This window comes from Anastrepha ludens, chromosome 4 (assembly GCF_028408465.1).
Source record: "Anastrepha ludens isolate Willacy chromosome 4, idAnaLude1.1, whole genome shotgun sequence".
Taxonomy (NCBI): Eukaryota; Metazoa; Arthropoda; class Insecta; order Diptera; family Tephritidae; genus Anastrepha; species Anastrepha ludens.
The window spans coordinates 44,069,864-44,086,058 of record NC_071500.1 but is presented as its reverse complement, the minus strand read 5'-3'; the positions used below and the strand labels follow the sequence as shown (position 1 = coordinate 44,086,058).

Below are 16,195 nucleotides of genomic sequence, written 5' to 3'. Positions count from 1 at the left end.
TGTGATCTCGAAGATATGCCTCATGAGTTAATCGCAGCGGACCCAAAGTTTTTATCTCAGCTTAGTTGCGACAAATAGAGCTTTCAGCTTTCAGCTTTGCTGCCATGTAAAATAAATACATTTTCGCTTCAAAAACATTGCAGAATCACTGCTTGCAATTTCAAACTTTATTGCTTGACGGGTTACTCCCATACCTAATAATATAAGCATTTAAGCTTTTAATCTGACTTCTACTAAACCATATTTTTTACATCTAAAAGAATAGCATCATACGTGTATACGCAGATTTAATGAGCATAAAGTGGAATTGTCTCTATTTTCTGCATTTTCACTACATCTGGCCACTTTATTTTTTGTGCTGCAAAATTATTTCAAGAGCCGATTTCTCTTCAAAGTGATTTGAGAACTCACACAAAAACAAAAGAAAGCAAACGAACCAATCTGCAATACCTGCGTATGCCAATACGTTTGAAGTAGTCATATAAATAATATCAACGCATTTAGTGTGCCTCAGGAGCCTAAATTATTTTGAAATACAATATATAAAGTGCAATGCAAATTCAAAACAAACTTCTGCTAAACATATTTTCTTATGTGACAAAAATATATTTTTATTAGAAAAACATGGAAATTTCAAAATATTTAATTACTAAACCTCTCATATTTTAGATATTTTAAATAAAAAATCTGAATCATCAACTCAAAAAATTTAAAAATTTCATACATTCTTCTGAATCTTTCCATATTTCCTGAAATTTTACCTCACGTGAGTATGTATTCGTTTTTGCCTTTAGTTGCAACCCATATTTTCCTAGAAAACTGAGCATTTGCAGCGCGGAAGTTATCCTTCTTCAAGGTAATATTTTTGTGCAAATGTAGTCCAGGAATCTAAACGCATAGTCGCATTACTTCTAAAGCATCAACTTACGCGGGAAAATGTGCGGCCCACCCAGGAACATGAAGCCTTTTTACAATTTGTACGTATGTATTCACGTACGGGTAGCATGCACGTTCCTCATACGCCCTGTTGGATCAACCAACAGGTGGAATGATATGGGAAGCAACCACACAATTTTTCCTGGTTTGACTTTAATCTTTTATCATTTTGCTCTCTTTGCACGCTCTCTAACTCGCTCTCACGGCGAATAGCATGCTTTTAGTTCCAGCATAAACGGCTTAAAGGCGTCAACAACCACAATGCATAAATGAGATAGCGAGCAGAGTACCAACAACAGTGTTCCTGCAACTGAGCCTTGCAATGCTCGTTGTATAGTTGAGCATACGTCAATTTTCGTAAGGGGGTGAATTGGGGTGACGATTTAGCAGGCGCTTAAAGTTCAGTTATGAGCGCGGTCAAGGCCAATCAAGGCCACATATATGTATGTGTGCACTGCGTAGCGCAAATACTTGCGCAGGTATGCGTTGAAACATTTTTGTTGTTTGGAAAAAAATGTGTTGGTGTGTATGTCCGAATAAGTATATGTGCATGTATCTTTGCAGATACTGCAGCCCAGCGGCCAGGTGTTTTCAGCGGGTAGATATGCATATGATTGTATTGTACAAATGAATGTATGTTTTTTGTGCATGTGTGCATGTGTTTATTTTTAGTTATGAATATTTGTTGGGATGTATGGGAAAGTGATAGGTAACTAATCTATAGTCAAATGAGCTAGTTGCAAACTACTTCACAACTGGTATGAATAGTAGTTGCTACTAGTCAAGTAACTGTCATATAAACTGTCTCTCCATACAAGTAACCGCTAGTTTTAGCATTACGATATATAAATTGTCAGATTTCGACCAGAAATACACCAGTCTCATACTGGTCCAAAAAATACTAGTCCTATTATGTACCAAAGCCACACATTTGAGATGAAAAGGATAAATAAAAATAAATATTACACAATTTTATTTAACAGCCTGAGATTTGCCAATAGGGTAACTGCGGGTATTGTGGTATAGGCGGGTAATGTGGTATAGCAGCTTTATTCGAAAACTAAAGTCGTGGAAATAACGGGACCAAGTTAGATATTTCGGCATTCTCAGAATCTTAAGAACGCGTGATTTGATTTCTGTTTTGCAAGGCATACAATGAGTCAGTTGTAAAAAAATCGCGTGGTCGTGTGGTTGACATTTTTTTGTGCTCAGTGGAAAATTTCTGGCAAATTAAAATCCTGTGCTTTAAACTGCATTTATCCATCGGGAAGTAATAAGTGAGTTTAATACTAGTGAAGCATATAAGCAATATTTTTGTATATTTGGTCGATATTTAATTATTCAAAATTAATTTGTTCAAACTCTAATGCGGCTATTGTGGGATAGGTAAAGGCGGCTAAAGTGGTATAGTGTACCATATTACCCTCTCGATCAAAAAAATGCCGAAGAAAGGTGAAATACCAAAATGGAAAGCAGAGGATATGAAAAAAGCTATCCAAGCGGTTAGAAAAGGTGAAATGGGTATTCTCTTGGCTTCCAAGACATTTAGTGTCCCCCATACCACTCTGCAGCGCATGGCAAGAAGCGAGAAATCCATCGAGGAGCTGTTGACAACTAAACTTGGCCGGGCTCCGATTTTAACAGCGGAAATTGAGAATGACTTAGTTAAATATTTACTAGAAATGGAGTCAAGGTACTGGGGACTGACACGCGCAGACGTGCGGTCATTGTGTTATCAAATTGCCACAAAAAACAACATTCCCAATAAGTTCTCCGTTATTAAAGAGTGCACTGGCAAGGATTGGCTAAAAGGCTTCTGTAACCGACACCGAAATGTTCTGAGTTTTCGAAAGCCAACTGGAACAAGCGTCGACCGTGCACGTGGTTTTTCTCGAGAAAATGTTGATATATTTTTCAAATTGCTGGAAGAAGAAAACGCAAAACATAATTTTCCGCCTTCTCGTATCTGGAACGTTGACGAAACCGGAATATCAGTAGTTCCTTCGCAACAGGCACAAATAATCGCTCGGAAAGGAAAAAAACAGATTGGAACAATGACTTCAGCTGAGCGAGGATCGCTTGTTACAGTCATCACTTGCATGAGCGCAGGAGGTGGTTTCGTACCACCATTTTTCATCCTTCCACGAAAAAACCATAACCCTCTTCTAATGAAAGACGCTCCCCCTGGCTCAAGCTCGGCGTGCCATGGTTCAGGCATTTTTTAAGCGTAACGAAACCATCTCCGTCTGAACCTCTGCTTCTTATATTAGATGGGCATTATAGCCACACACGCAATATAGAAGTTATTGATCTAGCTCGCGAACACAATGTGACTATACTTTCTTTGTGCCCCATTCAACACACAAACTTCAACCGTTGGATCAGGCTTTTATAGGACCTTTTAAGAAGTACTATAATGACGAAATAAGACGATTTATGCGTGAACAGGGCAGAAAAGTTACACATTTTGATATCGCAGGACTATTTACTAAGGCTTATTTGAGGGTTCAAACTGGACAAATTGCAATAAATGGTTTTAAAGCCACGGGAATTTATCCGTTTGATAAACATATTTTCTCAGATGCAGATTTTATAGCTGGGAACTCATCATCATCAGGTACAATTCAGTTTTAAATATAAAAAATCTTGCTAGATATATTGTCTTCTCAGAGGATCCAGTTGAAACCATAAATTCAACGACAGAAGAAACCCCAAGCGCATCAGCCATGGAAATTGAGCCTGAAATTCGTAAGTTTCGAAATAAAATCTATGGAAATTTTAGGAACGCTATTTAATTTGTTTATAGAAGCAAGCACAAGCCGAAGACTCGTTACTCCCTGGGAAATATCTCCACCACCAAAGCTACGAGATCCACCACCTAATCGGAAAGGCCGGAAAACAAAGGCAACTGTTTTAACAACTTCGCCTTATAAGTGTAATTTGTTACAGAGCATTGAAAGCATTAACATTAATCCATCCCCAAAACCCTCTAATAAAAAAAATATTTCTACCAAATCGTTTGTTGACTCGCATTCAAGTGACAGTGAAGAGGAGTTTCCAGATGTTCCACCAACAAAAGAATCGTCTTGCAACTACTGTGGCAAAATTTATGGGCAGGATATAATAATGAAGCCTTGGACCTCTTGTCTGCAATGCGAACAAATTTGGGCCCACGAAAAGTGTATTCCCAATCGAAGTGCTATTTTTCTTTGCGATTCTTGTAAGTAATATTGTAAGTAATACTCTTACAAGTGCTATGAATTTTATTGTTGCGTTTTTTGTCAATTGAAGCTTAAAATATTTTTGTTCAATATGTTTTAATTCAGTTCATATTCCTTTTTTAAATGGTTCGCAATAAAATTTTAGTTATCAATCAAAAGTAACTGACTTATTATTAAAAGCATCATATGCGGGTAATGTGGTATACTATACCACATTACCAGAACAAGGTATACCAATTTCTTCAAGGGCTTGTTTCCGTCTTTTGCAGTACTTTCTTAAATATTTCTGAAACTCGCGGCTCTAAGGCTTTTGAAGCTAGGTTTATTTGAACTTAATAACGGTAGCATATTATTGATAAATTTTCATTCAAATCAAATAAAATTTAACGATTTTATAGACGAAAATAAAATGGGTATACCACAATACCCGCAGTTACTCTAATGTTAGCCTTACGGTTCTAAGTATTGATAGGAATGAAAAATAAATAAATCAATGTTTCCAAATTGGTATGATTTCAAAAATTAAATAAAAGAATTTTTCATTACATGTAAAAGTAGACGATTTCAAGCACAATAAATAATATTCTTGTTTATCTTTACCAATAATATAAAATATGCCTTTACTGGCGAGGCGATGCAATGTTCAATTTCATCCCTCATATAAGGTGGCACCAAATTAATCATCCAATTTTGTTTTTAAATATTTTTTTTTACTATGAAAGTGATTTTTCGAGATGGAAATTTTTATTTTGACCTTTATGCATGCTGCAGCTGTCTACTTCACAAGTGTGAAAAATTGCAAAAATTATAAATCTTCCGATAGGGTGATTAGTTTTGCGCCACCTTGTCTATAATTGAATGTGTACTCGTTTTAATGACTTGCAACATAAACAAATAAAAGCTAATTAAAAATTCGGCATGCATAAATCGTCTTATAATCTGCCCTTTTTTGCACTAGTTCGATTTGAGTCAGAAAATTCTTGTTGTAGACTAGTATTTTTTTCCCCTAGTTTGGTCTATTTATCTGACTTAATTCGTTTTTTTCTACTTTCGCATTTTTCTCCGCATTTGTTCATCCGATTTTGGGTGGTTGTATGTGGCAAAGATTATAAAATATAGGTTTTTGTTTCTATGTTTTGTTTTTTTGCTAATTCAAAAGCTCTTGCTTTCGGGATTAACTGGCTTTTTGGTGGCTTTGTTTGCTTTCCAAATACTTATTAACATAACCAAAGGTGTGGATAAATAGTTATCACATTTTATACATACTTTTCAAATTCTTTTGTTTGGAGGCGGTTTTTTTTATTTTCTCTTTTATATGGAAGAAAAGTCAGCAAAAAAAAAACAAAAAAAAACATTAACTACCTACTTGAAATCTTTCTAAAAACTCAGATTAAAACGTTTGAAATTTTTCACAATTTGTTTCACTTTTCGTTTTAATTTCCACAAAGTTTACAACTTTGAGTTATATTTGGTTTTTCGAATGAACTATGTTTTCTCAAACAAAATTTTACATTACAAAAGAAACAAAAAAATTGTCAAAACTTGTCGGTGAGTCACAGGCTATAGTTATTTAACGCACTGTAGAACTACATAAAATTCGAGGCTTGTGCATAAAAAATTGCGAAATGCTAAATTTATTCTCGGAAAGACGAAACTAACACCATTGATTATGACCAAAATAATAGCTTTTATTAATTATGCTGAAGTAGCGAAACACCAAATATATTTAAGTGGTACGGACAGGCTTTGCTGTTACTTTAGCTTAGTTCTGTATTGAGATTAGAAGAAGGTCTAAAAGCAAAGGAAGTTTACGAACGAATGTTACAAGTGTACAAGGACTTTTCGCCATTTTTAAGTACAGCTAAAAGATGGGTTGCTGAATTAAAACCTAGTCGTACAAGTCTTGAAGACGTTCCTCGATCCTGCAGGCATGCAAATTGCTTGGAGCGAGGGAGATATTAACATTTTCTCCGATAGTCAAGCCGCGATCAAGGCTCTGACGATGCCATGGTGCAGAACGAAATTAGTAAACTCCTGTAAGGAGGAGATCAAATATCTTGGGTGTGCAAGTAACATTTCTCTGAACTGGGTTCCAGGGCATAGGAACTTAGAGGAAAATGAAATTGCTGATGAGCTTGCCTGGAAGGGGACTGAATTGGCCCCAGAGACCTCCTACCCGGTCATCGGCATTCCCCTGGTAGTTGTTAAAGGGGAACTGCACCAATTATTTCTCAGGAAAGCGTAGAAAAGATGGAGCTCAATTTCTTCATGTGCTATTTCGAAAATCCTTTGGCCCCAATACGATATACGAAGGACTCAGAGAAGGAGACTGTTGAGCATTTTCTCAGTAAATGCCCGAGTTTGATAGCTAGACGATTAAGGTCACTCGGCGCTCCTTTCTTCGGCAGCCTGAGGCAGTGTAACAACTTAAATTCCATCAATCTTCTCCATTACATCTACAGCTCTGGCTGGCTGTAGATATCTGCCTGTTGGAGGTCTCATAGTGGTATCAACACGGCGCTTTAGTGCTACTTGAGGAGTGCCAGACTGGCACTTCAACCATTTCAGCTACCTACTTATCGAACCGCAAAACTTATTGAACAACCTAGTATCAAAATATGCCTAATAGATAAAATAAAATGACTCCTATATGTAGTAAGTATTTCAACATGAACGAAAGACTACTTTTTGTTTTTTAAGGGCACAGATACTTGTAAAATTTCGAAAAAAAAAATTTAATTATTTCTTATATTATAGATCGTAAACCGTGACGACTCTATTCCTTGCTTTTGAGCGCTGGGAGAGGTATAGTTACGTTGCCGACTTTAGACGCGTTTTTCTCAAAACTACATTTTTCGAATTGGCGTTCGATAACTCGAAAAGATTGAGACCTTCCTGGAAAAATTTAGTGTACATCCGCCATTTTTATACCGTGTGGAGCATCATAACGAAATACAAAATTCTGCTCACGTTTCTGCCGCTCACATGTGGCGCTTACTCTTCGGTTACTCATAATAATATTCACGTTTTGGCTTAAATTTGTTAGTGTTAATTTGAAGTTTGCTGTCACAAATGGAGCTGCCCTTTTCAGCCTTATCATTTGGTATTCTGTCTTCGTCCACATTTTTATGCCATTGGCCCCTGGGTAGGTAAATTTTGTTAATACAAATATAAATATGTATGATTAGACATACATATGTACAATATACATAGACAAACGAGATCGAGAGTGTACACGCATGGTAATTTGTAATTGTTTTTCAAATACTACTTAATAACAATTTTGTGAGTTTGTTTTTTTTCAAACGTTATGCCCAAAAAATATGTACAGTATATCCACCGCGGAAGTTGGAAACGGTAACGTAATTTTGTTCAAACCAGGTATATCTGTACATATTTGCTTATACAGATATGATTAACTGTGCAAATAGAGCCAGTTGGTGGAAAATTGCATTACATTTGAATATTTTTATCTCTATTCTTTTCTGTTTATTTCGCAAACTATTGAGCTTAGAGTTAAGAATAAATATGAATGAAAATAAATATAAATAAAAATATATATAAATAAAAATAAAAATAAATATAAATAAAACCAGAAATAAATATAAATACAAATAAGACCGAAATAAATAAAAAATAAGCTACAGCAGTTCCAAGTATATACAATTGGAAGTTTACAAAACAAGTGAGCTCAGCAAAACGCAACAACAATACTTGTATATCAATAATACTATCACATTTCTGCAGAAACCTGTAGACTAAGCTTTCTAATTGAATTTACCAAACAATAACTGTATTCCGTTTGTGTAGGCGTTAAAACCAATAACTAAAACACACATACGAATATACAAATACATCTACCGACATGCATATGTGTGTAACGAGAAGTGGTATTAATGTAACTGTACAGAAATTTCTCACTAGCAAAATAAATTTCTGGTTCAAAACTAGTCTCATTTCACCAATTTCGTACTACTTTCTTATTCATTTTGCGAAGTACCTTCCTATTCATCTGTCTTGAGTTTTTTTTTGTCGAAGCCAAAAGGTACGCAAATTCGCACAAACCCTCTACCGAGTGATGTACGAGTAGTGTATTCTTAGGCAGTTGATTCCAGGTGAAGAACATATTGGAAAATGACGTAATTTTTTCGAATTTAATGAAGTTAATTAAATTAATGTAAGTTAGAGGGATTAATTGATCGTATCTGGTTGAGGTTAGATATGATGGCGGTGGGTATTCTACTGCGACTCTTCTATTCCAGGTATTGTATTTTATGATATCCATTATTTTCGTTTTTTTAAGTACAGCAGCAAGTTTTAAGCTTAACTGACGAACACTAGCAAAGCCGCAACAGTGGTAGTGGATGAAACCGGAGATTATATTTACATTTAAGCTATTTACATTCAATCAACGTTAATAAAATTCCAAACCAGCTAAGAAACTTAGTGGTAGGCATGAAGTCTCATATATAGCCGATGTAGCTAATTAGTTCACACAAGAAAGGGCATGACTTCCTAAACCATTGTTAGGCTGAAAGGAAGTGCAAGACTTATAAACTTACGCTGCTCGACATCAAACTTCCGCTTAAACACCGAGTCGATAAACTACGGGTATCCTCGTGAACTATGTACTTAACACTCATATTATCTCAAGGTAGTAAATAATAGATGCCTCCAAGTGAAGTTGTCAAAATACTGTGGTCAACAATTACCTCTAGTGCTAAATGAACTGTCACATGCTAAGCTTAATAGTATCACTATGCTATGGGGGAAATAAATAATCGCGGGGAAATAAAGCAGGATATAGATTGAAGTTTTCAGGGACAGTCAGGCTGCACTGAATGTCCTGGAGAGTGCTAAGCAAACCTCAAAGATTGTTCAAAACTGTAAGAAAAAGCTTAATTCTATCGCAAGACAGAACAGGCTTGTACTTATACGGGTTCTCGGATACTTCGGCGTTCAAGGAAACGAGATTACCGATGAATTGGCCAACTATGGATCAACGGTTCCCCACAAGAACCAGAGCTAATAATCGGAATCAGTTCCGCAGGAATCATGAATTGGATCAGCGATTATGTATGTAATTTTTATAAAGAGCCGGACTGGAAAGTGTTTTGTGACAAGCCCGAACAGAAAACTGTCAAACTTCTACTAAAACTTGGAAGGAAAGACGTTCGGTTGATGCTTGGTATTATTACAGGACGCAACCCATGGGGTCAGCATATGACCACCATTGAATCGTTGAGGATCCGATGTGCCTGTCTTGCTTGCAGGAGACGCATAGCACTGATCACTTTCTCTGTGAGTGTTCTGCCTTTGCTAGAGCAAAGCTACGAGTTTTAGGTTCCCATTTCATGAGAATGAGTAATATTCGTTCTCTAAAACTGGAGAATGTAAATCTGTAACCAGAGAATCTGGAAAATTTTTATTTATCTCTGTCTCTATTCTTTCCCATCTCTTTCTCTGATACTTTTCTCCTTCCCTACTGGACTATCTACCCTCTTTGCAGAGCTCTAAATTCAATGGGCCTTTAGCCTAAGTGTTTTAGGAGCCACCAAATCTCTTGGTGGGAAACTTCTTAATAGGCAAACTAGGCTTCTCTTCAACTTTTTACGAAAAAAGGCACTGCAGTCTTTTTCTTCCATTTTTTCATATTTTTAAATCAGTTTCATCGGTTTCCGAAGGGGTATAAAAAAGTGAATAAGCTAAGATAATCCCAAAACATTCGATGAATGTCAAATTTTCATCAAATCCATTACGTATTACCTTAGAAATAAACTTATTTGGCTCAGAATAAGCCATAACTTGGATTAGATACCCACTAAAATTAACGATGTTAGAGACAAGGCACGATCTAAAGTTATTGTAGTATGGCAAACATGGTATTCTGCTAATGAATTTGTCTGGTACACGCTTCCGTTCGTTGAAAAAAAATATAAAATTTCTTCTAGAAGAAATTCAAAAATTTGATGGGATACAAACGAAATTACAGACTAGAGAACTTTGAACAGACTATCGGGGTTAAATAACTTTAAAATTCGAAAAATCATGGTATTTTTTGGATTTCCTTTTACTCTATTATTGAAGTGATAAAAAATATGTTCTAGGTCTTTATAAAGTACATAAAAAGTTTTACAAATATACGAGTATATATTTATATTTACAATATTTATTGTACGTGCTTTCTTAGATGTCTGACCAAATTGGGATGCACTTTTTCGCAAACTGACAAAAGTCAGCAAGTTACTAAAATCGAACTAAATTTTAACTGGCTGTTAATTTTTGGAATCATATACAGTACTCATAGACAATGAGAGTTATAGGCTGAAATATCTGATGGACGGACAGACGGAAATTTACTCTTAAGCCTTTGCGCTAGTCTGGCGACAAGATGTCTTTAAGAGGATTTGAATTTTCAACACTTATACCACTATATAACGCTATTATACATATTAAATCAGTTTCAACGTATTAACTGTTTTCTAATACCTATATGAAGTATTTACCTTAAATCACTAGGGCAGAAATAACTCCGAAAAGCAAAGCTCGCTCCGACTAGCTGGTACATACGCAGCGGAATGAGTTGGTGCGTGACTACGATTTGGAAGTCAGGGCATGAAACACGAATTAATAGAAACAAATTTTTCTATTAACGCATAGACTTCTTAGAAATTATTTTTTTATTAATAACCATAATATTACAATACCCGGCATCCGTTGATATGCCTCGTTGAATAAAATTAAAACAACCAGTCAGAAAAACATCAAGCAAAATTATTTTTATTAATTTTCTATCTCAAACCGTTTTTGAACTTTGCATTTGGGTCATAGTTGAACAGCTTATGCGGATTATGAAGTCTAGAGTGTGCTATAAATAGTGGGAAATAGGAAAAACTAAAATTTTTTAGATTAAATTTAACTAAATATTCGATTATTAGTGACGAATGAGAGTGGTGGCGCGACGTGGGGGCTGTGGGAAGGGAATTGCATTATAAAAATATGCCTATAACCTTCATTGGGTGAAAATATGAATGTATACAAATTTTTACGCCATTTGGTGTTGTCGTTTTGTAGTGATGCGCGGACAACGTACAGACATTCATCTTTATAGTATAGATTATTTTCTTATCAAAAAGATGTTTAAGATATGTGACCTGGTCTACGAAAAGGTACCTTACGTGCGAAAACAAGTTTTCGAGAAAACAGCAGTTAAAGTTTAAACTTCTAAAAACCCTTGTAACTTGTTTAAATATTAATATTTTTCAATCCGGTTTGGCTTATTTTCTTCAGCATAGATCACAGCATCAATCAAATCACAGAAGCAGTGAAAAACATTTTTTTATATACAAATAAATAAGAAAAAGTTAATGCAAATCGCAGAAATAAAATATAAAAACTTGAAAAACGTAAATTTTTCTAAAAAATTTCAAACGAGTCCGATGAATTTTGAGTTTGGAAAACCATGTTGGATTCGCAATTAGCAACACCAAAAACCCCTAAGTAACGAGTTTAGAAAGAATCCGATGCATTTTTTTAAATTTGTCCGCCATATTGGATCAGCTATTTTGATTGTTTTTAATCTCACAACAGATTCGTAATCAGCGACCTCCAAAACCCCCGAGTGAAAAGTTTCAAGCGGATCTGATGATCTAATGAATTTTGAAAAAATATGTCCACCATATTGGATCCGCCATATTGAATTTCTGAAATCTGATATCGAATTCGTAATCAGCAATGCCAAAAACCCCCGTGTATTGAATCTTAAGAGGATCCGTTAAATTTTAAAAAACATGTCCGACATATTGGATCCGCCATTTTGATTTAAATAGTCTCACTTCATATTCATATTCAGCGACCTCGCAAATCCCCGAATAACAGTTTTTAAATATTTTAATTAAATTTTGATTTTGAAACAATGCCACAATTTGTGACAAAAATTTTGACAAATCCTTAAAAACCACCATTTATAAAGTTATGAATACATTTTTTGTAACAAATTTTTTGAAAACAGACTTCAGTATCGTATTAATTACACCTCAGACTGTCCAGGAACGGTTCAGTTTTTAATTTGCACAAATTATTGTCTTCGTTATTCTAATTTGTATCATGACAAAAAAATCAGTCTTTTTCGTATTTGTACTTTTCTTTTTTTTTCACTTTTAACAAACTTTTAAACAAATTATGACTTTCTGGTTTTCACCATTTTAAAGAGCCTTTCACACACTATTCGAATCAGCCAAAAAGTGAAAAATGATTTTTTGACACGTAAGGTACCTTTTCATAGACCAGGTCACATATAATTCTTGGAATATTTTTAAAATATCCAAACAAAAAAAAAAAGAAATTCGAAAAATATTTCCTTCTTAATAAGTACTCAAAATTATCCAAACAAAACGGAAGTTTTTATGTTCCACTGCTAGTTAGTATGTAAATCACCATATGCACGTCACGGCAGACAGGTTGTCACTAAAATTTTTGCAGTAATTACAAGGTAATCCATAGCGGACACGTTTACTCGTGTTTTATTTATAAACAGTGTTTATAAATTCACAGAAGCACACCTGGTGTACGCAAAAAATAACGGGCACCTCAGAAAGTCACACATGTTCTCCCACCACATGCGTTCAATAATATTAATTGAAATAGACATATACAATATATGTGTGTGCGTATGTATGTCCAAGCGCATAAATAACATAGCTCGCAGTTAATGTGTATGCCAACCGCATATTTATGTGTTTACCTATGCAACTGCGTATTTCAATAAAGCCAATTGCACGCAATGCCCACCTCTAACGGTCAACACTTGTTGTTGTCCCTTCCACTGCATTTCCCTTACATATATGTATATGTATAAGTATATGTGTATGTGTGTAAATGTGCATATGTCAATAATGCAGGTGGTGGTGACTGTGTTGTTACACCAGCTCATCCAAGTCTAGTCAACAGTTGGTCGATAATTATCATTTCTGAGGTTGTATAAGAGCTCGCCAAAGCGTTTGCATTAGCCTTGACCACGAATATTGATTTCCTGTTGAGTTGTTTTACTTTTAACAGTACTTGTGTTTCCTTTTTTTTTGTTTTTGTTTTTACTTACTTATTTTTCTTTTTTTTGCTGTTAGGGTTGCAGTGACTCGTAACAAGGTTGACTGAGAGACTAACGCTTGAGTAGCTGTATGAATGGCTGAGTGTCCGGGGGGCGAAGGTCATGGTTCGTTGGTTGGTTGGTTGGAAAGTGCTGCCAAACCCCTACGCCAAATATAATCGTACATAGATGTGTATGTATGCATGCGGCATATGTTGATGTACTGTAGGTAGCAATGCAATTCTTTTAATTGCAAGAGGCGACTCTTTAAACATGTGGCTCTTACAAACTCTATACGTGCAGATGTGCTCGAATGCCTTTTTCATGGAAAATGGTCTATGTTTAGCCATCTAAGCTTGGGCTTACTTATGAAATGCTACTTAAGGCAATTAATTCTTTTATTGCTTCTTAATATTCCCACCATCACCTCTATAGGTCAGACCTGACATCAAATGAGCACAACCTATTCGCTTGTGAAATTCTACTGCTTCAGTATTTTTTTTTTTTTTTATTAATTAAAGAGAGCCCGAAGTACGTACAAAATGGCAATAGAAAAGAAAGATCATTGCAACTACTCTGAAGAAATCCCCTAGTTTCTTGCAAAACCAATGGATTTCTGTCACCATATCCACTTTTACTATTGTATATTATATATATTGCAGAATTTTTCTGGCAGAATCAGTTATACAAGAATAACTCAATACGCCACTCAAACGAGAAATTTTTTGATTCAGCAAGAGAGGAAGTTTTCAGTATTGCTCTTTATGAAAGCGGAAATAGGTCAATTATAAAAAACTATCGGTGCTCTGTAACGCTGTCAACAAATTTGAAGAAATGTTGAGCATTAATTACTAATGAACAGAATGATTGAGACTCTTCAAATTCAATAACTTAAGTTCACAATTAACATCTTGAGCAAGTTTTGGGAAAATCTCCACACTGATGTAAAAAATATACCCCGATTTTAGTAAAGAATTTGATACAGCACGTCTGTATGTACAGTATGTCTAATAGAACCGTGGTCGTCATAACTTATCTTAGAAACAAAATATTTGACCAATTTGATTCAAACTGCATTGTATGAATTTGTTTGAATTTTATACTGAATTTGCCCTGAGAAGTGTTTGACCGTCCATATTGAGGTTTTCCTCAACTATTGCCCAAACATTTTCATAGGGTCAGCGTCTGGCGACTGTGAAAACCAATACAATTTTTGAATACAATTTTGGTGTTTCCACTCTAGACTCTTTCCGCTTCTATGCTTGGGATCGTTGTCTTCTTGCAATATTCGGATACAAAGGGTCTTTGCAAAGTGATGCCAGTAGTAAATAATTCAAATTTGGTATTTGTCAAGTAGACAGATGCTCACTTTTACAATTTTAGAACGCGTGATAAAACTATTGAACTATATTATGAAAATGGTACATCTTCAAGAACAACACGTTGGAAAATTCATAATTTTTTTGATCGTAGTAATCGTGCGAATGTTGGTGAAAAAATTTTAAGAAACTGGTTTTATCGAGTACAGAAAAAGGACTGGTAGGCCAAAAAGTGGACGTTGGGTTGGGAATTTTGCTGCTCTAGAGCAAAGTTTAGCTACCTTCAACATCCATATCTCGACGTTCTCAACAGTTAGGTGTTAATGAATAGACTTTTGGCCGATTTTACCTTTAGACGCGCTGAATGATGAGATTTTTCATCATTCGACTCCAAAAATGAGCTTGAGCTGGAAATTAGTAAATCAGTTAATTGGGTGCTAAACAACGAGCTAGAATTATGGCATATAAAGAAAAATAAAAAAGGCTTTAGTGCAAAAATAATTTCTTGACATGTTAAGCTGAGGAGCTGGGGGCTGGGGTGAAGCATTTGCCAAGAATTTTGAGTTCTGGTAGCTTTGTCAATCAGCAAGGATCTGACCTCTCGTTTGACGTAATCGCATTAATCATTAATCTGTAATTCTAAGTCTCAACATCCATACGCAAAAAAATATTATAATTTCTGGAATTGGACAATTCAAGATGATTTAAAAGCTCATTCTTCATCTTATATTAGTCGATAATTTACCTATCAAATTGAAATTGAAGCTTGAATAGGTCTAGCCAAGGAGCACCAAGAAATTTGGTGTCTCCTAAAACACTCAGGCTAAAAAGCCCATCGTATTTAGAGCTCTGCAAAAAGGGTAGATAGACAAGGAGGAAAGGAGAAAAGTATAAGAAAAAGTGATAGGAAAGAATAGAGACAGAGATAAAGGTAGTTAGTCCTGTGAGAATTTTCCAGATTCTTTAGCAAATCTGTAAATACCGTCCAGTTTTAGAGAACAAATATTATTCCCTCTCACGACATATGCACTCAACACTCGTAGCCTTGCTCTAGCAAAGGCAGTACACTCACAGAGAAAGTGCTCAGTGCTATCCGCCTCCTCCAAGCAAGACAGGCACATTGGGTCCTCAATAATTCAATGGTGGTCATATGCTAACCCCATGGGTTGTGTCCTGTAATAATACCGACCATCAATCGAACGTCTTTCCTTCCCAGTTTTAGTAGGAAGTTTGACAGTTTTTTGTTCGGACTTGTCACAAAACACTTTCCAGTTCTGCAGCGTTCCAGACCGGACCAACGCTCTTTATATAAATTGGGTTGGCCAATTCATCGATAATCTCGTTTCCTTGAGCACCGAAGTATCCTGGAACCCATATAAGTACAAGCCTGTTTTGTCTTGCGGCAGAATTAAGCATTTTATTACATTCTTGAACAATTTTAGAGGTTTACTTCGCGTTCTCCAGGGCCTTCAATGCAGCCTGACTGTCACTGAAGACTCCAATCTGTTTCTCGCTCGATCTCCTCTCGATTATCCATTAGGCTACTTTCAGAATGCCAAAAATTTCCGTTTGGAAAACAGTTGCCATTTCCCCCATGGCATAGGGATACTTATTACTATCGTTTAAGTATCATC

At 35.6% G+C, this 16,195-nt stretch overlaps 2 protein-coding genes across 4 annotated transcripts in view; one reads left to right on the top strand and one right to left on the bottom strand.

The window, feature by feature from the left end:
* The window catches only part of LOC128862121 (anion exchange protein 3), a 203,188-nt gene that overhangs the window by 76,465 nt on the left and 110,528 nt on the right, over window positions 1-16,195 (bottom strand). The gene's annotated exons all lie outside the window — the stretch shown is intronic.
* LOC128862122 (uncharacterized) lies at window positions 3,568-4,318 on the top strand. The gene is made up of 2 exons (XM_054100574.1): window positions 3,568-3,684; window positions 3,743-4,318. The coding sequence occupies exons 1-2, from the start codon at window positions 3,663-3,665 to the stop codon at window positions 4,162-4,164; spliced, it is 444 nt and encodes a 147-aa protein (XP_053956549.1). The 5' UTR covers window positions 3,568-3,662; the 3' UTR covers window positions 4,165-4,318.

What these genes read in the sequence shown, in the direction of transcription:
- LOC128862122 (XM_054100574.1), top strand. Translation starts at nt 3,663, where the DNA reads ATGGAAATTGAGCCTGAAATTC. An exon ending in GGAAATTGAGCCTGAAATTC is followed by an intron (nt 3,685 to 3,742) that starts GTAAGTTTCGAA and finishes ATTTGTTTATAG; the next exon opens with AAGCAAGCACAAGCCGAAGA.